Here is a 16,458-nt window from a genome sequence, read left to right on the forward strand (position 1 = left end):
TTTAGCTACAGAACACGGTCCCGACCACCATTTCTCATCCAAAGTCACTTTCCAAAGCTATGTCTAACTAGCCCAGGTGAGCCAGACCAGAGCCAGGACCAGACAGCATGTGCCTGGTGGCCAGCTCCTTTGCTCTGGGAGAGAAGACTGCAGCAAGAAAGACACCATGACGTGTCCAGTGTGTTCATTTCAGATTTGGACTAAAACTAACCACTTCCTGCACCTCACTGGGACTCTGTTACAAGTAAATTTCAGAACCAATATGTTTAGATCTTTCTGGAGAAGCACTGTCCACTTTTCATTTATAAAGTGAGCATTCAGGTTCCTACACCCATGACCTTGAGGGCACCCCATTGTTCTTTCTGATGAGTAAAGAAAGATGTGGCAAAGGCCTACAGTGAAAATTCAAAAGATGTCGCCACAACTTTGAAGCACTAGAGGGCACTCTAGCCAATTGCTGGGTCAAGGATGCATCCAGAAACTAGACTCAGCCTTTACCTTTGAAGATGGAAGGTTTGCGGTCATGAACTCCTGATCTCTCTCTCTCTCTCTCTCTCTCTCTCTCTCTCTCTCTCTCTCTCTCTCTCTCTCTCTCTCTCTCTCTCTCTCTCTCTCTCTCTCTGTCTCTCTCTCTCTCTCTCTCTCTCTCTGTCTCTCTCTCTCTCTCTCATCATGTGCCTACATTCTGACTCTCAAGGTCGGGATGGTTCCTAAAGGAGTCTTTTGCCTTCAGTGTGTTCAATCATTGTCCTCCAAAGGGTTCTGTGGCTCTAGGGGCATTCATAGGTTGGTTTTTTTTTCTCTTGAGAAAGTCCCTGCTCCTTCTAGTTTCAGAGTCACCAGTGAAACCACAAGGGCCAGGTGAGCGATCTGTGGGATCTTTTGACACTGGGGACAATTTTGCTGTGCCCTGGTCTCAGGTACATTTGTCTTCTGCTTCTACTCTATTTTTGTGGTGTCTGCTCTTATGGAAGCCAAGCCAAGTGGCTCAGTCTGTGCTTGTCACAGACAAGTCCTGCAGTGGCACTTGGGAGAACAGCAGAAGGTCTCTGCCTCCTGGTTCTGTATTGCCCTGGGCATGTCATTTTTCCTCCTGAGCCTGGGTTTCCTTGGCTGCAGAATAGCAGCACCTCCACATCAGAGCATCTTGGTCCACAGATTCAACTTGCAGGGAAAATCCTACCCTGCATTCTGACAACAGAATGCAGCTTGCAGTTTGTCCAAGTTTCCTTGGGACCACTGAGTCAGTTGGGTTGCCCTTCGTCACTGGGTGGCAGCTGGGCTCCGAAGGCTTCCCTAGTGCATCGCATGGGGAGTACCCTCATCTCCACCAATGCCATTCTGCTGGCCTTTCCAGCATCCCAAGCCTTGGTGCTTGGGCAAGGCTGTTGACCTAAACCAGATGTGTGAGCATTTCTCCTCCTCCCGTTAAAGCCCTGGGTTCATGTGGTGACTGAACCAGTGCCTTTCTCAAAATTCCTCTGCCACCAGGAGCAGCCAAGGCTCCTGGTATCAAAACTGAAACCTAACAGAGGGAAGACAGAGGAGGGAAGGGTGGTGTGGGCCCTTCCTTGGCATGGCCCATGACATGCCCACTCCCAGCTCACTGACCAGGGTTAGACACATGACTTTTAACAGTGCAAGAGGGCCTGGGCAATGTACTTTCTTAGACAAATCCTGCTAAAACTCTGGGGTCCCTTCCTGAAGGCAAGGAGAGTGAATGTGGGCGGTGACGAGCAGAGAGCCTGAGGCGGGGTCTCCCCTGCTCCCAAACTCTCCTCCAGAATCTGTTCCCTTCCCTACCTATGACCTAAATTTGAGGGCAGAGCGAGACTTAGGGAGGTGATCTGGAAGAAAGGGGGAATAAGGAATAAAGGGTATATGTTTATGGGACTAGAGAGATGGCTCCGTGATTAAGATCATTGGCTGCTCTTTTAGGGGACTCTGGTTCAATTGCCAGAACCCATGTGGCATGCTCACAACAGTCTGCTAACTCCAGTCCCAGGGAACCTGATGTCTCCTCGTCTGACTTCAGTGGGCCCAAGGCATACACGTGGTGCACAAACATACATGCAGACAAAATGCTGATACACACAAAATAACCATGTAGTCCTCCCCTTCTCCCGTACATCAGAGAAGCTAAATTTATTTTTCTTTGAATGGATTTTTGTGGTGAACTATTTCAAATCTATACTAAAAAATAAAAACTAATGTAATAAATATTCCAGTGTGTATATGCATGTTTGTGTTATAGGCACATGTGTGTGTGAACCTGTGGCAGCCAGAGGTCAACGGGATGTGTGTGTGTGTGTGTGTGTGTGTGTGTGTGCTTTGATGAGGGTCTCTTCCTGAACCCAGAGCTCTATAATTTGGCTGGACTGGCTGGCTGGCTAGCCAGCTGCAGGGAATCCACCTGCCTCTGCGTCCCTGGAATTACAGCCACGCTATACACTGACTGTGATTTGTGTGGGTGCTGGAGTCAGAACGTGGGTTCTCATGCTTTCTTGGCAGTGCTTTACTGACTGAGCCATCTTGCCACCCACCCACCCTCATCAACCATTTTGACCAAATCTTTCCATGTTCACGTTTGCACCAAATTTGATAAATATGAATGAGATCTCAAATCTTCTTTCACAACCCCTCTCCCACCCCTGCCCCAGAAGTGCCCCCATACTGAATTAAGTGTGAATACATCCTTATATGCCTATCATTCTCCAGATACCTCACGCATAGGCAATGCTACATATAAGTGTGCATGTACCCTTATATGTCTGTAGTTCTCCAGATACCTCACACATAAGCAATGCTACAAATCATGGTTCTCTGTTGAACTTGATGCAGATGGTGACTTCTACATGACTCATCACACAACTCACTCTTTCTTCTCAGCATTGGCTTTGAGCTGCATCCGCAATGAAAACCGACTCTGCCTCAGCCGTTTATCATGGCCGCGCTGTGTGTGGTGTTCGACTATGGCATATGACTACACCACCACGTATTTATCTGTTCTTCCCAGAGTGGGTTTGCTTTTGTGACTGTGTGTTATTAAGCTGGGCCACAGTAAGCCTCTCTGTCAGGGTCTCCCGGCACAGATATGCAAAAGTTTCTTAGTTTTGTGGTTTCCCAAGTGAGTCTGTGACCGGCAGTGACAGAATACCTGGTAGATTCTCAAGCCTTACCCTAGACCCCCTGTAATGATTTAGATCTGAAAATGGCTCTCCCAGCTTGGGGTTTTGAATGCTGCTCCATAGCCCTGGAAACTATTTTGAGAGACTGGAACTGTTAGGAGGTGGGGGTTGCCTGGTAGAAGTCTGTCACTAAAGGTAGCCTTTGGAAATGTTTCCCAGCCCAACCTCCTCTCTCACTCAGTGCTTCCTGACGCACTGTGACGTGAACAGTCTTGATCACATGCTCTCAGCCGTGAACTGCTTGCTCTGCTTCACCGTGACTTCTCTGCCGTCAGGGGTGGAACTGCTTTCAAACTCTGGGCTCAAATAAACCTCTCCTCATTACAGTTGTCCCTGTAGCTTTGAGGGATGGAGGAACGGCTCCCTAAACCATCCTTGGGGCCTGAGAAGCCCCCTTAATCTCAACTCTGATGAAACCAAAACCCTTGACTTCAACACGGAAAAGCATTTCAGGACAATCTAGCATGAAGTAGGGGTGGAGTTAGTTTAAAAATAGAAAAGTGCTTAGGGAAAGATATGACACACCCAAGAGCTCTGTGAGGTGGGGTGCTTCTAAAAGAAGAGTCACACTGAAGTGTCCTAGTGGTGACAGTGTAAAGGGCTTTGAGAGCTTTAGAAAATTCATATTGTGCACTCTCTCTCTCTCTCTCTCTCTCTCTCTCTCTCTCTGTCTCGTGTGTATGTGTGTGTGCACGTGCGTGCGTGCTTGTGTGTGTGTGTGTGTGTGTGTGATGCACATCCATTCAGAGGACAGAAGAAGACATCTAGTATTTTCCCCTGTTACCTTTCATTTTGTCTTTTCAAGACAGGGCCTCTCACTAAACCTGGAGCTCACCATTGGCTAGACTGGATGCCCATCAGGCCCCTGGGATCTGCCTGTCCCCACCCCTCAATGCTGCAGTTCCTTGGCTGGTCCTGACCTTTGTGTGGGTTCTGAGGATTTAAATTCAGGTCCTCTTGCTTTGATACTGTCATCAAGCACTTGCTAGTGTACCTGTCCCTTAAGTCATCTCCCTAGTCCCTGCTAAATGGGTTCATAAGGTACCTGACCCTATGTCTAGTCCCTTTTTTGAACACTGAGATTCTGGGGTGTCTTAAGTGGAATTACAGTCTGATAAAATAAAACCACAAGCCACTGGAGTTGCTCAGGGAGGTTCTAGAAAATCTCAGGTTTCCAGCTGGAAGGAGAGAAGGCCTGGAGTAGATGCCGGTGATTATATTGAGATTAATGTTCCTCGGCTGGTGAGTCTGCAGCCAGACTACAGAGCGAGGAGTTCCCTTCCCTTCTCAGGATCCCATATTTTCTCTCCCCCAACTCAACATCAACAGGGAAGTAGCCAGTCACACAGCCGTTCTAGAGGGGGAGGTCAGATGATGCCAAACTACTGTGTGTGGGAAGACTTGTCTTCAGATTTACTGGATGCTGTTGGATTTTTCTCCAGCAAAAGAAGTTTCTTTCAGGGCTGGAGAGATGACTCAGAGGTTAAGAGCACTGACTGTTCTTCCAGAGGTCCTGAGTTCAATTCCCAGCAACCACATGGTGGCTCATAACCATCTGTAATGAGATCTGGTGCCCTCTCTGGCCTGTGGGGATGCATTCAGACAGAATACTGTATACACAATAAATAAATCTTAAGAAAGAAAGAAATGTCAGAAAAAGAAATAAGTTTCCTTTCCTTCCTGTCTGCCCTTGGTGCCATCCAACTGGAGCAGGTGTTGCTGAATGAGTGAGGGAGCCCAGCTCCCTCTGGGTCTGGTGGTGTGGCTCTCTCCCGGTGGTGTGGCTCTCTCCCGATGGGGCCCTCTTGTGGCTTTACATTTATTTTTGGCTGCCAGCTGCCTGCAACTTTGGAAACCCCATGTCCTTGCTCTTCCGTCCCACTTCTGCATAGTCTTTTCCTGGGGCACCCGCACCAGGGACATTGGCCCTTTTGCCCAGTACCCAGGGTGTGTCACAGGGTACGCATCTGCTCCAGCGTGACCCTGTGAGGGCCACCCACATCAGTCAGCTCCGAGGGTATAGGCAACAGAAATTGGGCGATGAAGGGGAGGACTCTCGGATTTCTGGGAGATAGGAGAGAGTGACAGAAACCCAGCCAGTCTAAGCAGAGACTACGGATGTTCCCACATGTTCTGCACCGTGTACCAGGCGTGAGATACCTTCCAGGCTTTGCAAGGACTGCCCTCTGCTGACAGGAGGAGGGGTGGCCCCTGGTTTCCACTCTAGGGAGATCCTGGCACCTCACATACACCCTGCCTCAGCGGGGAAGATACACGCTGATGGAACAGAAGGACTGGGAACTGGAGAGCCAAGAATGTCCTCTTCTGAGACCCCGCGGGCTCAGGTCAGCCAGGGTGGGTAACCAGCTTATTCAGTGTCCCAGCTTAATGACGTGTAAAAGCAGAGCGATGCATGCTCTCTGGGCAGCTTCCACATCCTTTCTTAGTGACTGCTGCTCAAATCCCAACCCTCTCCAGTTGTCTCCACTGTTCCCTCTCTTCTGGGAACCTACCTGCCTCTGCAAGACGGAACCAGACCCCATGGCCTGGCTCCTCCATGGGTTCCCTCACTGCAAGCCCCTCATGCTTGTAACGAAATCTGATGGACTTCCTGCTGCCACTCTCTGCCCCGCTTTTCCTAGCTCCACTACTCAGAGAGGAACAAGAAAGGACGGTTGCAGGGCTGGGGCATGAAGGCTAACACCCCACCCAGTTTGGCAAAGATCTCCCTGCGAGCCTTGGCATGGAGCATCTGACTCCGCTCCAGAGTACTGCTCCCCTTCGCCCCAGCCTTACAGCCACGCTCCTCCTTCCTCCCCTTGACCACCTGAACCGAGGGGTGATGGCTTTTGTGATGGTGACAATGGGAACTGGAGTATTGCTCAGAAACTGAGAAATAAGGTGATGTCTCACCCCGTGCATGCGCGCGCACACACACACACACACACACACACACACACACAGAGTACTACTACTTAGTAAAGAGTAAATGTGCTATAATAGAGAAGTCCAGGTAACAGTATCTGAAAAAAGTAGATATTGATTTCTGTCATATCAGCAGTCTATAAACGCCTACTTCTATGTCCCATTGGCCAGATTTTGAACACATGATCACCAGCAGTCAGGTAGTTGGAGATGCCTGGAAACATAGTCTTCTATTGTATTCAGCCAATAGCCCAATGAGTCCATCTAAGTAGCTCACATGTGTGATTTGACTGTCTTTCTCGCACCGGTCTGGCTGCAGCAGGCGCTGGTCTGGGGGGAAACTGCACGGGCTGTGTCATCTGCTCGGAGGAGAACGGCTGCTCCACCTGCCAGCAGAGGCTCTTCCTGTTCATCCGCCGGGAAGGTATCCGCCAGTATGGCAAGTGTGTGCACGACTGTCCCCTCGGCTTCTTTGGAATCCGTGGCCAGGAGGCCAACAGGTGCAAGAGTACGTGTCTCCTCCCATGTTGTAGGCAAGCTACCTTGTATCCTACCCTCTCTCCCAAACTTACCCAAGCCTCCTGGCTTTAGCCTGTCCTGCAGCTCTGGGACAGGTAGTCTCCTCCCTGATTCCATCAGCTCTTAGAGGACTCCAGCAGGTCTCGGCACAAACATGGCCAGGAACCTCTGCTTCTCCCTGGGATCTGCATGGCCTCCAGCAGGTTGCTCACCTCCTCTGGGTCTAGCTCCAGTAGGAAGAGTAGTCCTGACCTTTCCTCCATTTTCGCTGTGACCTAGGACAAATCACTACTGATCTCTGAGTCCTGTGGGCAAAGGGTGGGGGAGCTTCACTCCCGGCCCAGATTAGCTATGTGTCGTCTAGCTATCGCTTCCCGTGCTCAACCTCAGCTTGGATGAGAAAAGAAGGCCTCCTCATATGCAGCCCAGCTCAACAATCTCCAAGTCTGCGCTGCTGATGAGATACTGTATCCCGACTCCAGGGACCTACACAGAGAACCCACACACACACCCAGGCAGACCCATGACTTATGGTGTCCCTGGCTCTGTTGCAGAATGTGGGGCCACATGCGAGAGCTGTTTCAGCCAGGACTTCTGTATCCGGTGCAAAAGGCGGTTTCATCTATACAAGGGGAAGTGCCTGCCCACCTGTCCTCCAGGCACCTTGACCCACCAGAGTACCCGGGAATGCCAGGGTGAGTGAGACCCTGGCCACCCCATCAGTCCCTCCCAACATCTTTCTTCTTTGGTGTGGCCTCCTGGCTATGTCTCTGAGCCTGCATTCCCATCCATGGCCAGAAAATATAGGACAGCTATCTACAAAATGCTCTGCCACTCAAGACCTTTCTGTGGCTCCTGTTAGCCTTGGGCAGAGCCCTGGGAAATCAGGCTCCCATCTGGGCCTGCCTATCATGGGTCAGCATCTTGGGGACTTCCCACCCTCCTAGACAGTCACACTAGACACCTCACTAGACACCACAGTGTCCTCCAAGAAGGTTTCCCGGACCCAAGGGTGTGGCCCATTCCTCGTCTGGACTCCTATAGCTTCTGTGCCCTCCAGAACTACACAAAACGCCCCTGCCTTCCTGGTGCAGTATCTCCCCATAGTGCATTCTGGGAGGCAGGCAGGTGTCTCTTCCGTGCAGTTACCTTCTGTACCTGCAGCTCTGGGTCTCACAGTAGGTGCTCAGTCTTAACTTGTCAGGTGGTGGCAGCATCGCTACCTGTTCCCACCCTGCTGTATACACCTGTTCCTGCTCCAGGCCTCAGCACCTACGACTGCAAGAAGGGACAGTCACTGTCCCCTGAGCTGGGTGCTGCCTCCTGCTCAGAAATGAATGGAATGACTCTAAAATCCTCTCTTCTGGGAACTATCTGTCCATTGTTTCATTGTCCCTCACAACAGCTCTGGGTGGCTTTGACCTCTACAGATGATCAAAAGCTTATGATCAGGTTAAAAGCTGGAACCCTGATCCTGAGGACCTTTAAGCAGCCAGCTACCTCTGTGTCTGTCCCCAGTTCCTGTACCTTTCTGAATCCCAGCCACTTGGCTTCTCAGATCCTGCTAGTCAGTGAGGCTTAATTAAGTTTTGTTACCTCCTCTGTGAAGCCTTCTTCTTCACTGGCAGGAGTCCATCTGGCTCCTAGCACAGCCTTCATGGAGCTCTTTGCAGGCTCCTGCAAATAGTAGTCTTTCTGTGTGTTCTCTGCTACCAGCAATAGGCCGAGTCCCTTGTAGGTAGAGATCCTCAGACCCGTGATCCTTGAATTCAAGAGGCACAGACTGCCAACTGACTCACCTGTCTGTCTCTCCCTTCGCCCATAGAGGAATGTGAGCCAAGCCCTTGGGGCAGCTGGAGCCCCTGCATACACAATGGGAAGACCTGTGGCTCAGGCTGGGGCCTCGAGACCCGGGTGCGGGAGGCTGGCCCAGCCAAGCAGGAGGAGACAGCGAGCTGCCGAGTGTTATCTGAGTCAAGGAAATGTCCTATAAAGAGGCCCTGCCCAGGAGGTGAGTACTAGAACTACAGGGCTGCACTGGAAAACAACCCATGAGTGATTTCTAGTGTCCATGGACAGAGAACCCCCCCCCAATAGATGGCATCTGCAAGGCCTCCTGAAAGACTCTGCCTGCCAGCCCTTCCTGTTAGCTAAGTATAACCCTGTGGGGTACTTGCAAGGAAGGGCCCCAGATACAGGAGGATGAGCGATTCTCAGTACCCAGAACCCGCCCCGCATGCTGTAAGGACTTTGGAACAGTCTGCTGTTTCTAGTGGAGTTCCTGGGAAAGCCTGGGAAGCGGGGGCTGCGGGTGCATGGCGGTGCCGTACCCATACTATAATACAGAGAGAAGTGATGCTAAGAAGCAGGTGCTTGACCCAGCTTACAGGGGTCAGTTGGAGACAGGTCCCAGGCATGCAGGGTTGAGTGAAACACTCTAAAACCTTAGGCACACATGTGCAGAGATCTCAGCCCTGAAGAATCAATGCTGTCAACTATGCAACAGTAGAATGGGAAGCTATGCCCATAACAACCCCCACTAAATACCACAGGAGCCCCTTCACTGGGGCAGGTAAGCCCACAGATTTCTAATAGAGCACTAAGAACCCCAGAAGACAGGGCTGTGAAAAAGCAATGTTAAGGACAAGAGCATGGTGTATTAGATTCTCTGTAGTCACTGGCTCATTTGATCTGCACAGTGACTATGAAGTTTCTGTCCCACCCAGTCCTGAAGCTGTTTAGTCCCAAATAAACACACAGAGGTTTATATTCATTATAAACTGTTTGGCCGATGGCTTGGGCTTCTTATTGGCTCTCTCTCTCTCTCTCTCTCTCTCTCTCTCTCTCTCTCTCTCTCTCTCTCTCTCTCTCTGTCTCTCTCTCTCTCTCAATTATTAACCCATTTCTATTCATCTGTTTATCTTCACGTGTCTTGGCTTACTGGTGATGCCCAGACCTCTTGCTTCCTCGGCAGCTACATGGTATCTCCTTGACTCTGCCTATTACCTTTCCCTATCCATGTTTAGATTTCCTGCCTGAATAAATCCTTCCTGTCCATTAGCCAAAACTGCTTTATTCATCAACCAATAAGAGAAGCATATATTCACAGCATACAGAAGGACATCCACCATCATCTAGGTGTGGTTATTATCCTATCTTAGAAGATGGAGGCCCACGGAGCTTGAGTCACTTGCCCCAGGGTCAGATAGTCAGGAGTAGGCAGATCTAGAGGTCTAACATTAATCAGGGAGCAAAGAAGAGTCTAAGTCATAGTCAACAGGGAAAGTCCTGGAGCCAGGACACAGGACACATAGTTGGGACATTGAAGAGGCAGAATTTGAAGCCAGGGACTCCTCACCACCAACACTACCCACACATACACAGTGGGCAGTTGGGACAGAGAGTGGGCCTAGATGAGACTAGACACCCAAAACGCAAGGAAAGCTCTTTCTCAGGTGATGATAGTTGACTGCAGACACTCTGTGGTGATTGCTGTGAATGGCATATGCATAGTGTCTGAGTTTCCAGAAGCCTGCAGGGCCTCCTCGTATATACCTCAGCCCAGGATCCTCTTCCACTCATCTTTTCTGAGCTCGCCTTCCAGAATCATCCTGTCACATCATAGCACTGACACCTCTAGGGAAAAGCCCTGCTCCTTCTGCAGTCCTGTGTGGTGAGTCTCTGGAGGTCCAGACTGTCTCTGATGCGGGAACGGGCCCCAGATGCTGACTGTGTGGGATGAGTAGGTGCAGGTGCGTGGGCGGAGGGAATATAGGTGGATGGGTGGGTGATGGCTAGGTAGGTGGCTGTGTGATGAGAAGAGGATGGGTAGGTGAGAAGTTGAGTGGGTGGGTAACTAGAGAGTTAGGTGGCTGAGTAGATGGATGGGTGGGTGGGTAGGTGCATGGGTTGGAGGACACAAGGGTGAGAGGGGTCGTGGATGGGTAAGTTAGGTAGTTCTGTGAGTGCATGAGTGAGTGGAAGGCTGCTTGTGGAAGTGGGAGGTGCATGGGTGAGTGTGGGGTGCATGGTGAGTGGGAGGTGCATGGGTGAGTGGGAGGTACATGGGTGAGTGGGGGGTGCATGGGTGAGTGGGGGGTGCATGGGTGAGTGGAGGGTGCATGGGTGAGTGGAGACTGCATGGGTGAGTGTGGGGTGCATGTGTGAATGGGGGTGTGCATAGGCAGCAGGCTGGCTGGCATAGGGGAAGGAGGAGGGAAAAATCAATCATCCCTCCCAATCCCAGCCCTCAAAGTGGACAAGAACCTCCCTCTTTTATGTCCCGAGATTCCACCCTTACCTGTGACCTGCATGGTGTCTCCAAGGATTTAGATTTGGTGGGGAGACCCAAGTAGGCAGCCTAGTCTATGGGGTGACACTGGGTCTGCCCTGCAGATGGAGATGCTGAGGCCCTTGCTCTTTGTGAGGGCAGCTAACCCTGGAAAAGCAGTTCTTTCCCTGTCTGTGAGAGCCTGAGGTCTCTCCCTGTCTGCTATGTGTCCTTGGAAAGCAGTGTCCTGAATAGTGTCATCAGTTCCCAGGACACACAGCTTCCCAGGAAACTGCCGGGAGACAAGGAGCATATGAAAATGGCTCGGGTGGGGAGACACTGTCTAAACTGGAAATTTAGGCTTGGCCTGGCTCCCAGACACCTCAGTCTTTCCCGCTGTCACCAGAGGAGTGCCCTCAGGTGGGATGAGTGCCCCAGGGAGCCTGCAGATCCTGGCAAAGGCCTGTAAGCAGTGAGGAGCACCACAGGGAAGCGCAGGCAGGGCTAATGGCACAGTGAGGAGCAAAGAGGACCCTGCAGGGGACACTCAGCTCTCCTAAAGACAGCATGCTGGGGTCTCTGCCACACCCTGTGCCATCTGGCCACTGGTCACCCAGTCAGCCCAGATGAGCTTCTCTGAAGAGATCAGAACTGGCCCCAGGAGCTCCAGGCCACTGAGCAAGTTTATCCTCTGGCCAGCCTTCAGTCACCTTGTCTGAGAAGAGAGACTAATCCATTGCTCACATTAGAAATGTGCCATATTCTTTCAGGGTTGGTGGGACACACTGCGGTCTAGCTGAGCCCTGGGTCTGGGATTTGCAGTCAGCCCACTGTACTGAGGGAGCAGCTGAGGCCAACCTCTTTCCCTTCCTGTCAAATGGGCTAGAAATGGTAGCTTTGGCTTCCATTGCGTGGATTTACTCTCCACACTGTCTGGGTCTGTCCCACCAGCACCACGCAGCAACTGAGTCTCAGGGTCTCTGGCTGTGGGGCTGCTAGTGAGGACAGCCCCTGGCTGGAAGCAGCTGGGGGATTGACAGGGATCTGTGCAGTGGAGACTGTGTCTCCAGCAGGGAGCCCTAGGAACAGTGAGGTGTGGAGAGGCACGAGGTACCCCCGTGAGGCCATCCTAAGTCCTGACAGGTGCTAATCCTCCGGTCTACACAGGCTGTTACCCAGCTCTGCCTCCACTCTACGCACCCCCTCCTCAAGTCAGAGTCCTCTCGGCCCCCAGGAATCGCCGAGGATTCTGTCCCGAATAGTTCACCTGCAGCCCCAAATTTAAAACAGAGTGACTTTGAGTCCATCACTCAGAGCCTTCTGGGAGTACTTGGGGTTCCCTCATCGCTCAGGACCTCCCTGGACCTGTGCTCTCTTACAGAGAGAAATCCCAGGCAGAAGAGCCGGAAGGATCGACGCCAGCGCAAGGACAGGAAGTTGGAGCGCAGGCCTCAGCAGCCTGGCTCACAGTGACCCCGGCTCCAGCGTCTGGCCTGTGCCCTTGGCTTGCTGCACTTCCTCTGTGGTCCCCTCCCTTCCCCCACCTGGCTTTGTCCACACCCCTCACTCTCTTTCCATCTGTCTTTCTTTCCGTCTGTCTGTCCACTGCATTTTATCCATCTCCCCTTTCTTCTCTCCCCTCACCCCTTCTTCACTTCCTTGTTTCGTCTCCAGGTACCTCGCTTTTTCATTTCCTCCTGCTTTACTTCCTGTTCTTCACTGACTGCCCCCAACCCCATACACAGATACACATAAGAGACGGAGCCTAAGTCCTCCGTGTGGCCCTCTACACCTCAAAGCAAACTTATGTTTTCCATATCTGTGACCCCACTTTTGCGAGTTACAATTTAGGGGGAATAGGGATGGTGTAACTTGGCTAGCCCTGGGAGTCCAGCATCTAACTTGGCTAGCCCTGGGAGTCCAGCATCTAACTTGGGTAGCCCTGGGAGTCCAGCATCTAGCCAGAGAGACCCTGCAACCTGAGTTGTGAGCCCTTCACTGGGTCCAGTCCCTCAAGGCCATGTCTGCAACACTCAGCTATTGACTTTGATGAATGAGGCCACCAGGGATGGGTTCCAGGACCTCGTGAGGCCCAGCCTGCACCCCTTGTCCAGGATGGTGATGTAGGAGTCACTAGGAGCCCTTTGGCTAGACAGTGGCTTCACTCACCAGCACATCCCTCTGGAAGTGCCTGCAACACATCCTCAGTGCCCCTCTGGCCTCCCTCTCATAGTGCTCATGACCTTTCCCCAGTTGATGACCCCCTAAGGCCTTTGGGGACCCATGCACAGAATCGGGTGGGACTGTTATTCCTGAGGGAATAAGTCTGACATCTCAAAGGCTAGTGAAGCTAAATGGAGCTTATAGCTGGCCCCACCCACTCTGCTCATCACCCTGCTACCTGCCTGCCCGTCATACCCATAGAGAAGCCTACAGCTAAGGAGCAATGGCCTTCGCTCGGCACACCGCATCTGTGAAGAAGCCTGAGGATGTTTGGGGAAGCAGTAGGGAAAATTGCTGGGTCAGCAGTTGGGAAAATTGCTGGGTCAGCAGTTGGGATGGCTTCCCCCTTTCCCGCCGCCTATGTGGACACCCTGAGTGTTTTCTTTCACAGGGATTCCCCCAGTCCCAGGAGGAAGGACATTGGGAGGAGCCTTGGGGTAGACCAAACTAATAGGCAGGTCCGTCCTTACCCCTGCCATTGGCCTGGGAGCTGCCATTATTGCTGGGAAGGAGCCCAAGGGTAGCTGCAGAGGGTGCAGTACAGGCAAGAGAGATGGTCCACGTGACGCAATGTCACCCCTCAGGCAGTGACCTCACACTCTCCCTACACTTGTCAGGAGAGGGTCCTCAGCACCACTCCTGTGGCTGTGTTCCTCCCTGGTGTCCCACTCGGAACAGCTAGAAACCCTGCTTGTCAGGCCAGGCTCTCTGCTTCTCTGTCCACACCCCTGAGATGCTTTCTTGCTTTGAGACCCCAGCCGTTTTTGAAAGAAAGAAACTCATGAAGGCATCTTGAGTAGTACTAGAATAGTAGTACTTCTTGAGTAGTACCAGATAGTGTTAGAATTACTGTGCCCACAAATTCACAGCAGCAGAACCTAAACTTCCTGGGGCAGCTTCCACCAGAGCTCACGGGTCATGAGGACCGACAGGACAGGCCGGGTTTCTGCTGGAGTGCTTCCCAGATCTCCTTAAGAAGGGGTCTCAGGGGCTCTGTCATTAAAATGCTTGCCTTGCCACCACAGGACCTGAGTGTGACACCCAGAACCCACAAGGAAAAAGCCAGACATAACGGCATGCCTCTGTGGTCTCACGGCACCAGGGAGGCAGAGACACGTAGATGCCTGGGGCTTGTTGGCCACTCAGCCTGCCCCAAGAAGCAAGCTCCAGGTCAGTAAGGAGTCTTGTCTCACAAAAGATAGGTAGAACCTGACGAACCACACCTGAGGTTATCCTCTGACCTCTACACACTTGTACACAGCAGGCGTGCGCGCATGCACACACACAGAGAGACACACACACAGAGAGAGAGACAGAGACAGAGAGAACACTCACCTGAGATTCAGCCAGAGGCAAAAGATGACATATCCTAGCAGACCCTCAGCCTCCTGAATCACTTATAGCCCTGGTCCCCATTTGTGCCCTATTTGACTTCTTAGAAGCCTAGAGTCACCAGAAAGAACACAGTCTGAGTCATGGTCATAACCTGGGCTACTATAAACCTGGTGTAAGCTCAGCCTGTGAGCAGTTAGCTGTGAGTCTGGGCCAAGCCATCTGCCCTTTGGGGCTTCCGTTACTCCTTTGATGAATGAAAGGCTACACTCATCCCATCACCAACATCCGGAAGGTCCAGCCACGTGCTGGGCTCTAAGAGCGTTTTTAAAGCTTCAGGGCTCCACCCCAGACCTATCCATTATGAACAAGCTGAGAAGCAAATGAGACAAGTGAACTTACTTTAGGCTGAGTTGGGAGGAAGGGCACGCTGAGTTCCAGAGTCTGGCTTGAAGGCCACAGCTCCAGCTCTGACCCCACAGCACAAAGGTCTGAGTCTGTGCATAGATAGGAGATACAGATATGTTCTGTCTGGTGTTATCAAACCCTAAGCCACTGGAGGCTCTAAATTCCATAGTTGTTGCAGGACAAGAGTGGGAGGTCTCTGATCTGCAATCATCTAACCATGTTCTTTCCCCTGTGGGGTGGGGCACCTGATAGTCTGCCCCTAACTGGTTGCTCTGGGTATTTTCGGGTTTAAATAGTTCTCCCAGAGACCCCACTATAACCTAGGGCTTCAGGCATCCTTCTTCTACTGCTATGCTTTCGTGGCCCATCTCCCACACCTTCCTGGTAAGGGAAGCAGCATGCCATCAGGAGCTCATCACCTGAATGCCTCTTGCAGGCAAAGCTGGGAAAGTTCAGAAATGCTCCATTTCTGGAGTCATGGAGAAGGCCGGTGAGGTTGTTTGGCCCCTCACTGATGTTCTAGTAACAGAGAGTGACACTTTGCCCCTCCTAACCCATTCCTGCTGGCCTGTACCAGGCCTGATTTACCAACTACCCTGTCCCCACCTCCACCAGACCGTTCACCATGGGCTGCCTGTTATTCCCACATGCAGTCACTAGAGGGTGTGACTCAGTCAGGAACTGCCAGCCTGTTTGCTGCCCATTCTGAACATGGAGGCGTGTTGCTGCCTTGGAGGACCGGGAGAGAACTGAACAGTGACTTCAGTGGAATGGTCTTCACAGCAGCACACGATGTCTAGACTCCAGACCCAGGCCCCAGGCCACTCCAAGCCCGAAAAGAAACATGACTCAGAAGACAACAGTCAACATCCAGGAGAACAGTAGTGACTGACCTCGGCAGACACCAGCCCCAGGCGACCGTGAATATCCCAGCTAGTTTAAATAAAGTTTCATTCATCCCGTGGGACCCTTCTGACTTGGAAATGTGCATTCTAACAATAAAAATTAAAGTGATGGTGGTGATGGCGTCCCGTGCTAGTTAGGGTCTGGCGTGTGGTAGCGGTACCAAGAGCCGTATCATTGTGTTTCAGGTCTTTTGATTCTTCCCTTCAGAAGAGACCATAGTAATTCACATTTTTCTGTCTCCCTCCCTCCTCCCTGAATTTTCACAACCTTTATCGCCTGCATGTACACACAACCCTGTCAGTCAGCTTACAGAAGAGAGAATCGTCCAGATCCATCAGTTCCATCCACTCAGTACAAAATGCATTACGGGTTTTCTACTGTGTAAACCCGTAATAAAGACCTGGGCCTCTTCCAGCTGTATGCTCAGTCGCCTCTGATTGTGAGAAAGGCCCTTTGCAAAGAAGACGGTCTAGGAGGAGGGTCAAAACATCCATCCACAGCCCATTGGTCAGAGCTCTCTCCAAGCCCAAGGAGCAAAAGGCATGAAGGAGGATGTGTGGAGTCACTTTATACAAAGGGCCCAAAGACCTGGCCTCATACCAACTTCCAGCCTCAGGGGCATGGACCACAGGCCCAACTGTGAGGCTGCTGTTCCTGTCCCGGGCCTCCATCACTCAGCCTACCCCA

At 51.7% G+C, this 16,458-nt stretch overlaps 1 protein-coding gene across 1 annotated transcript in view; it reads left to right on the top strand.

Moving 5' to 3' along the window:
* Rspo4 (R-spondin 4) overlaps window positions 1-15,879 on the top strand; it is a 36,442-nt gene extending 20,563 nt beyond the window's left edge. The window contains exons 2-5 of the mRNA XM_005072530.4: window positions 6,433-6,621; window positions 7,187-7,327; window positions 8,458-8,643; window positions 12,284-15,879. Of these exons, the coding sequence (XP_005072587.3) occupies window positions 6,433-6,621; window positions 7,187-7,327; window positions 8,458-8,643; window positions 12,284-12,375 (608 nt within the window). The 3' untranslated portion in view covers window positions 12,376-15,879. The remainder of the gene's footprint in view (window positions 1-6,432; window positions 6,622-7,186; window positions 7,328-8,457; window positions 8,644-12,283) is intronic.
* The last annotated feature ends 579 nt before the right edge of the window (window positions 15,880-16,458 follow it).

Source organism: Mesocricetus auratus, unplaced genomic scaffold (genome assembly GCF_017639785.1).
Source record: "Mesocricetus auratus isolate SY011 unplaced genomic scaffold, BCM_Maur_2.0 Super-Scaffold_100004, whole genome shotgun sequence".
Taxonomy (NCBI): Eukaryota; Metazoa; Chordata; class Mammalia; order Rodentia; family Cricetidae; genus Mesocricetus; species Mesocricetus auratus.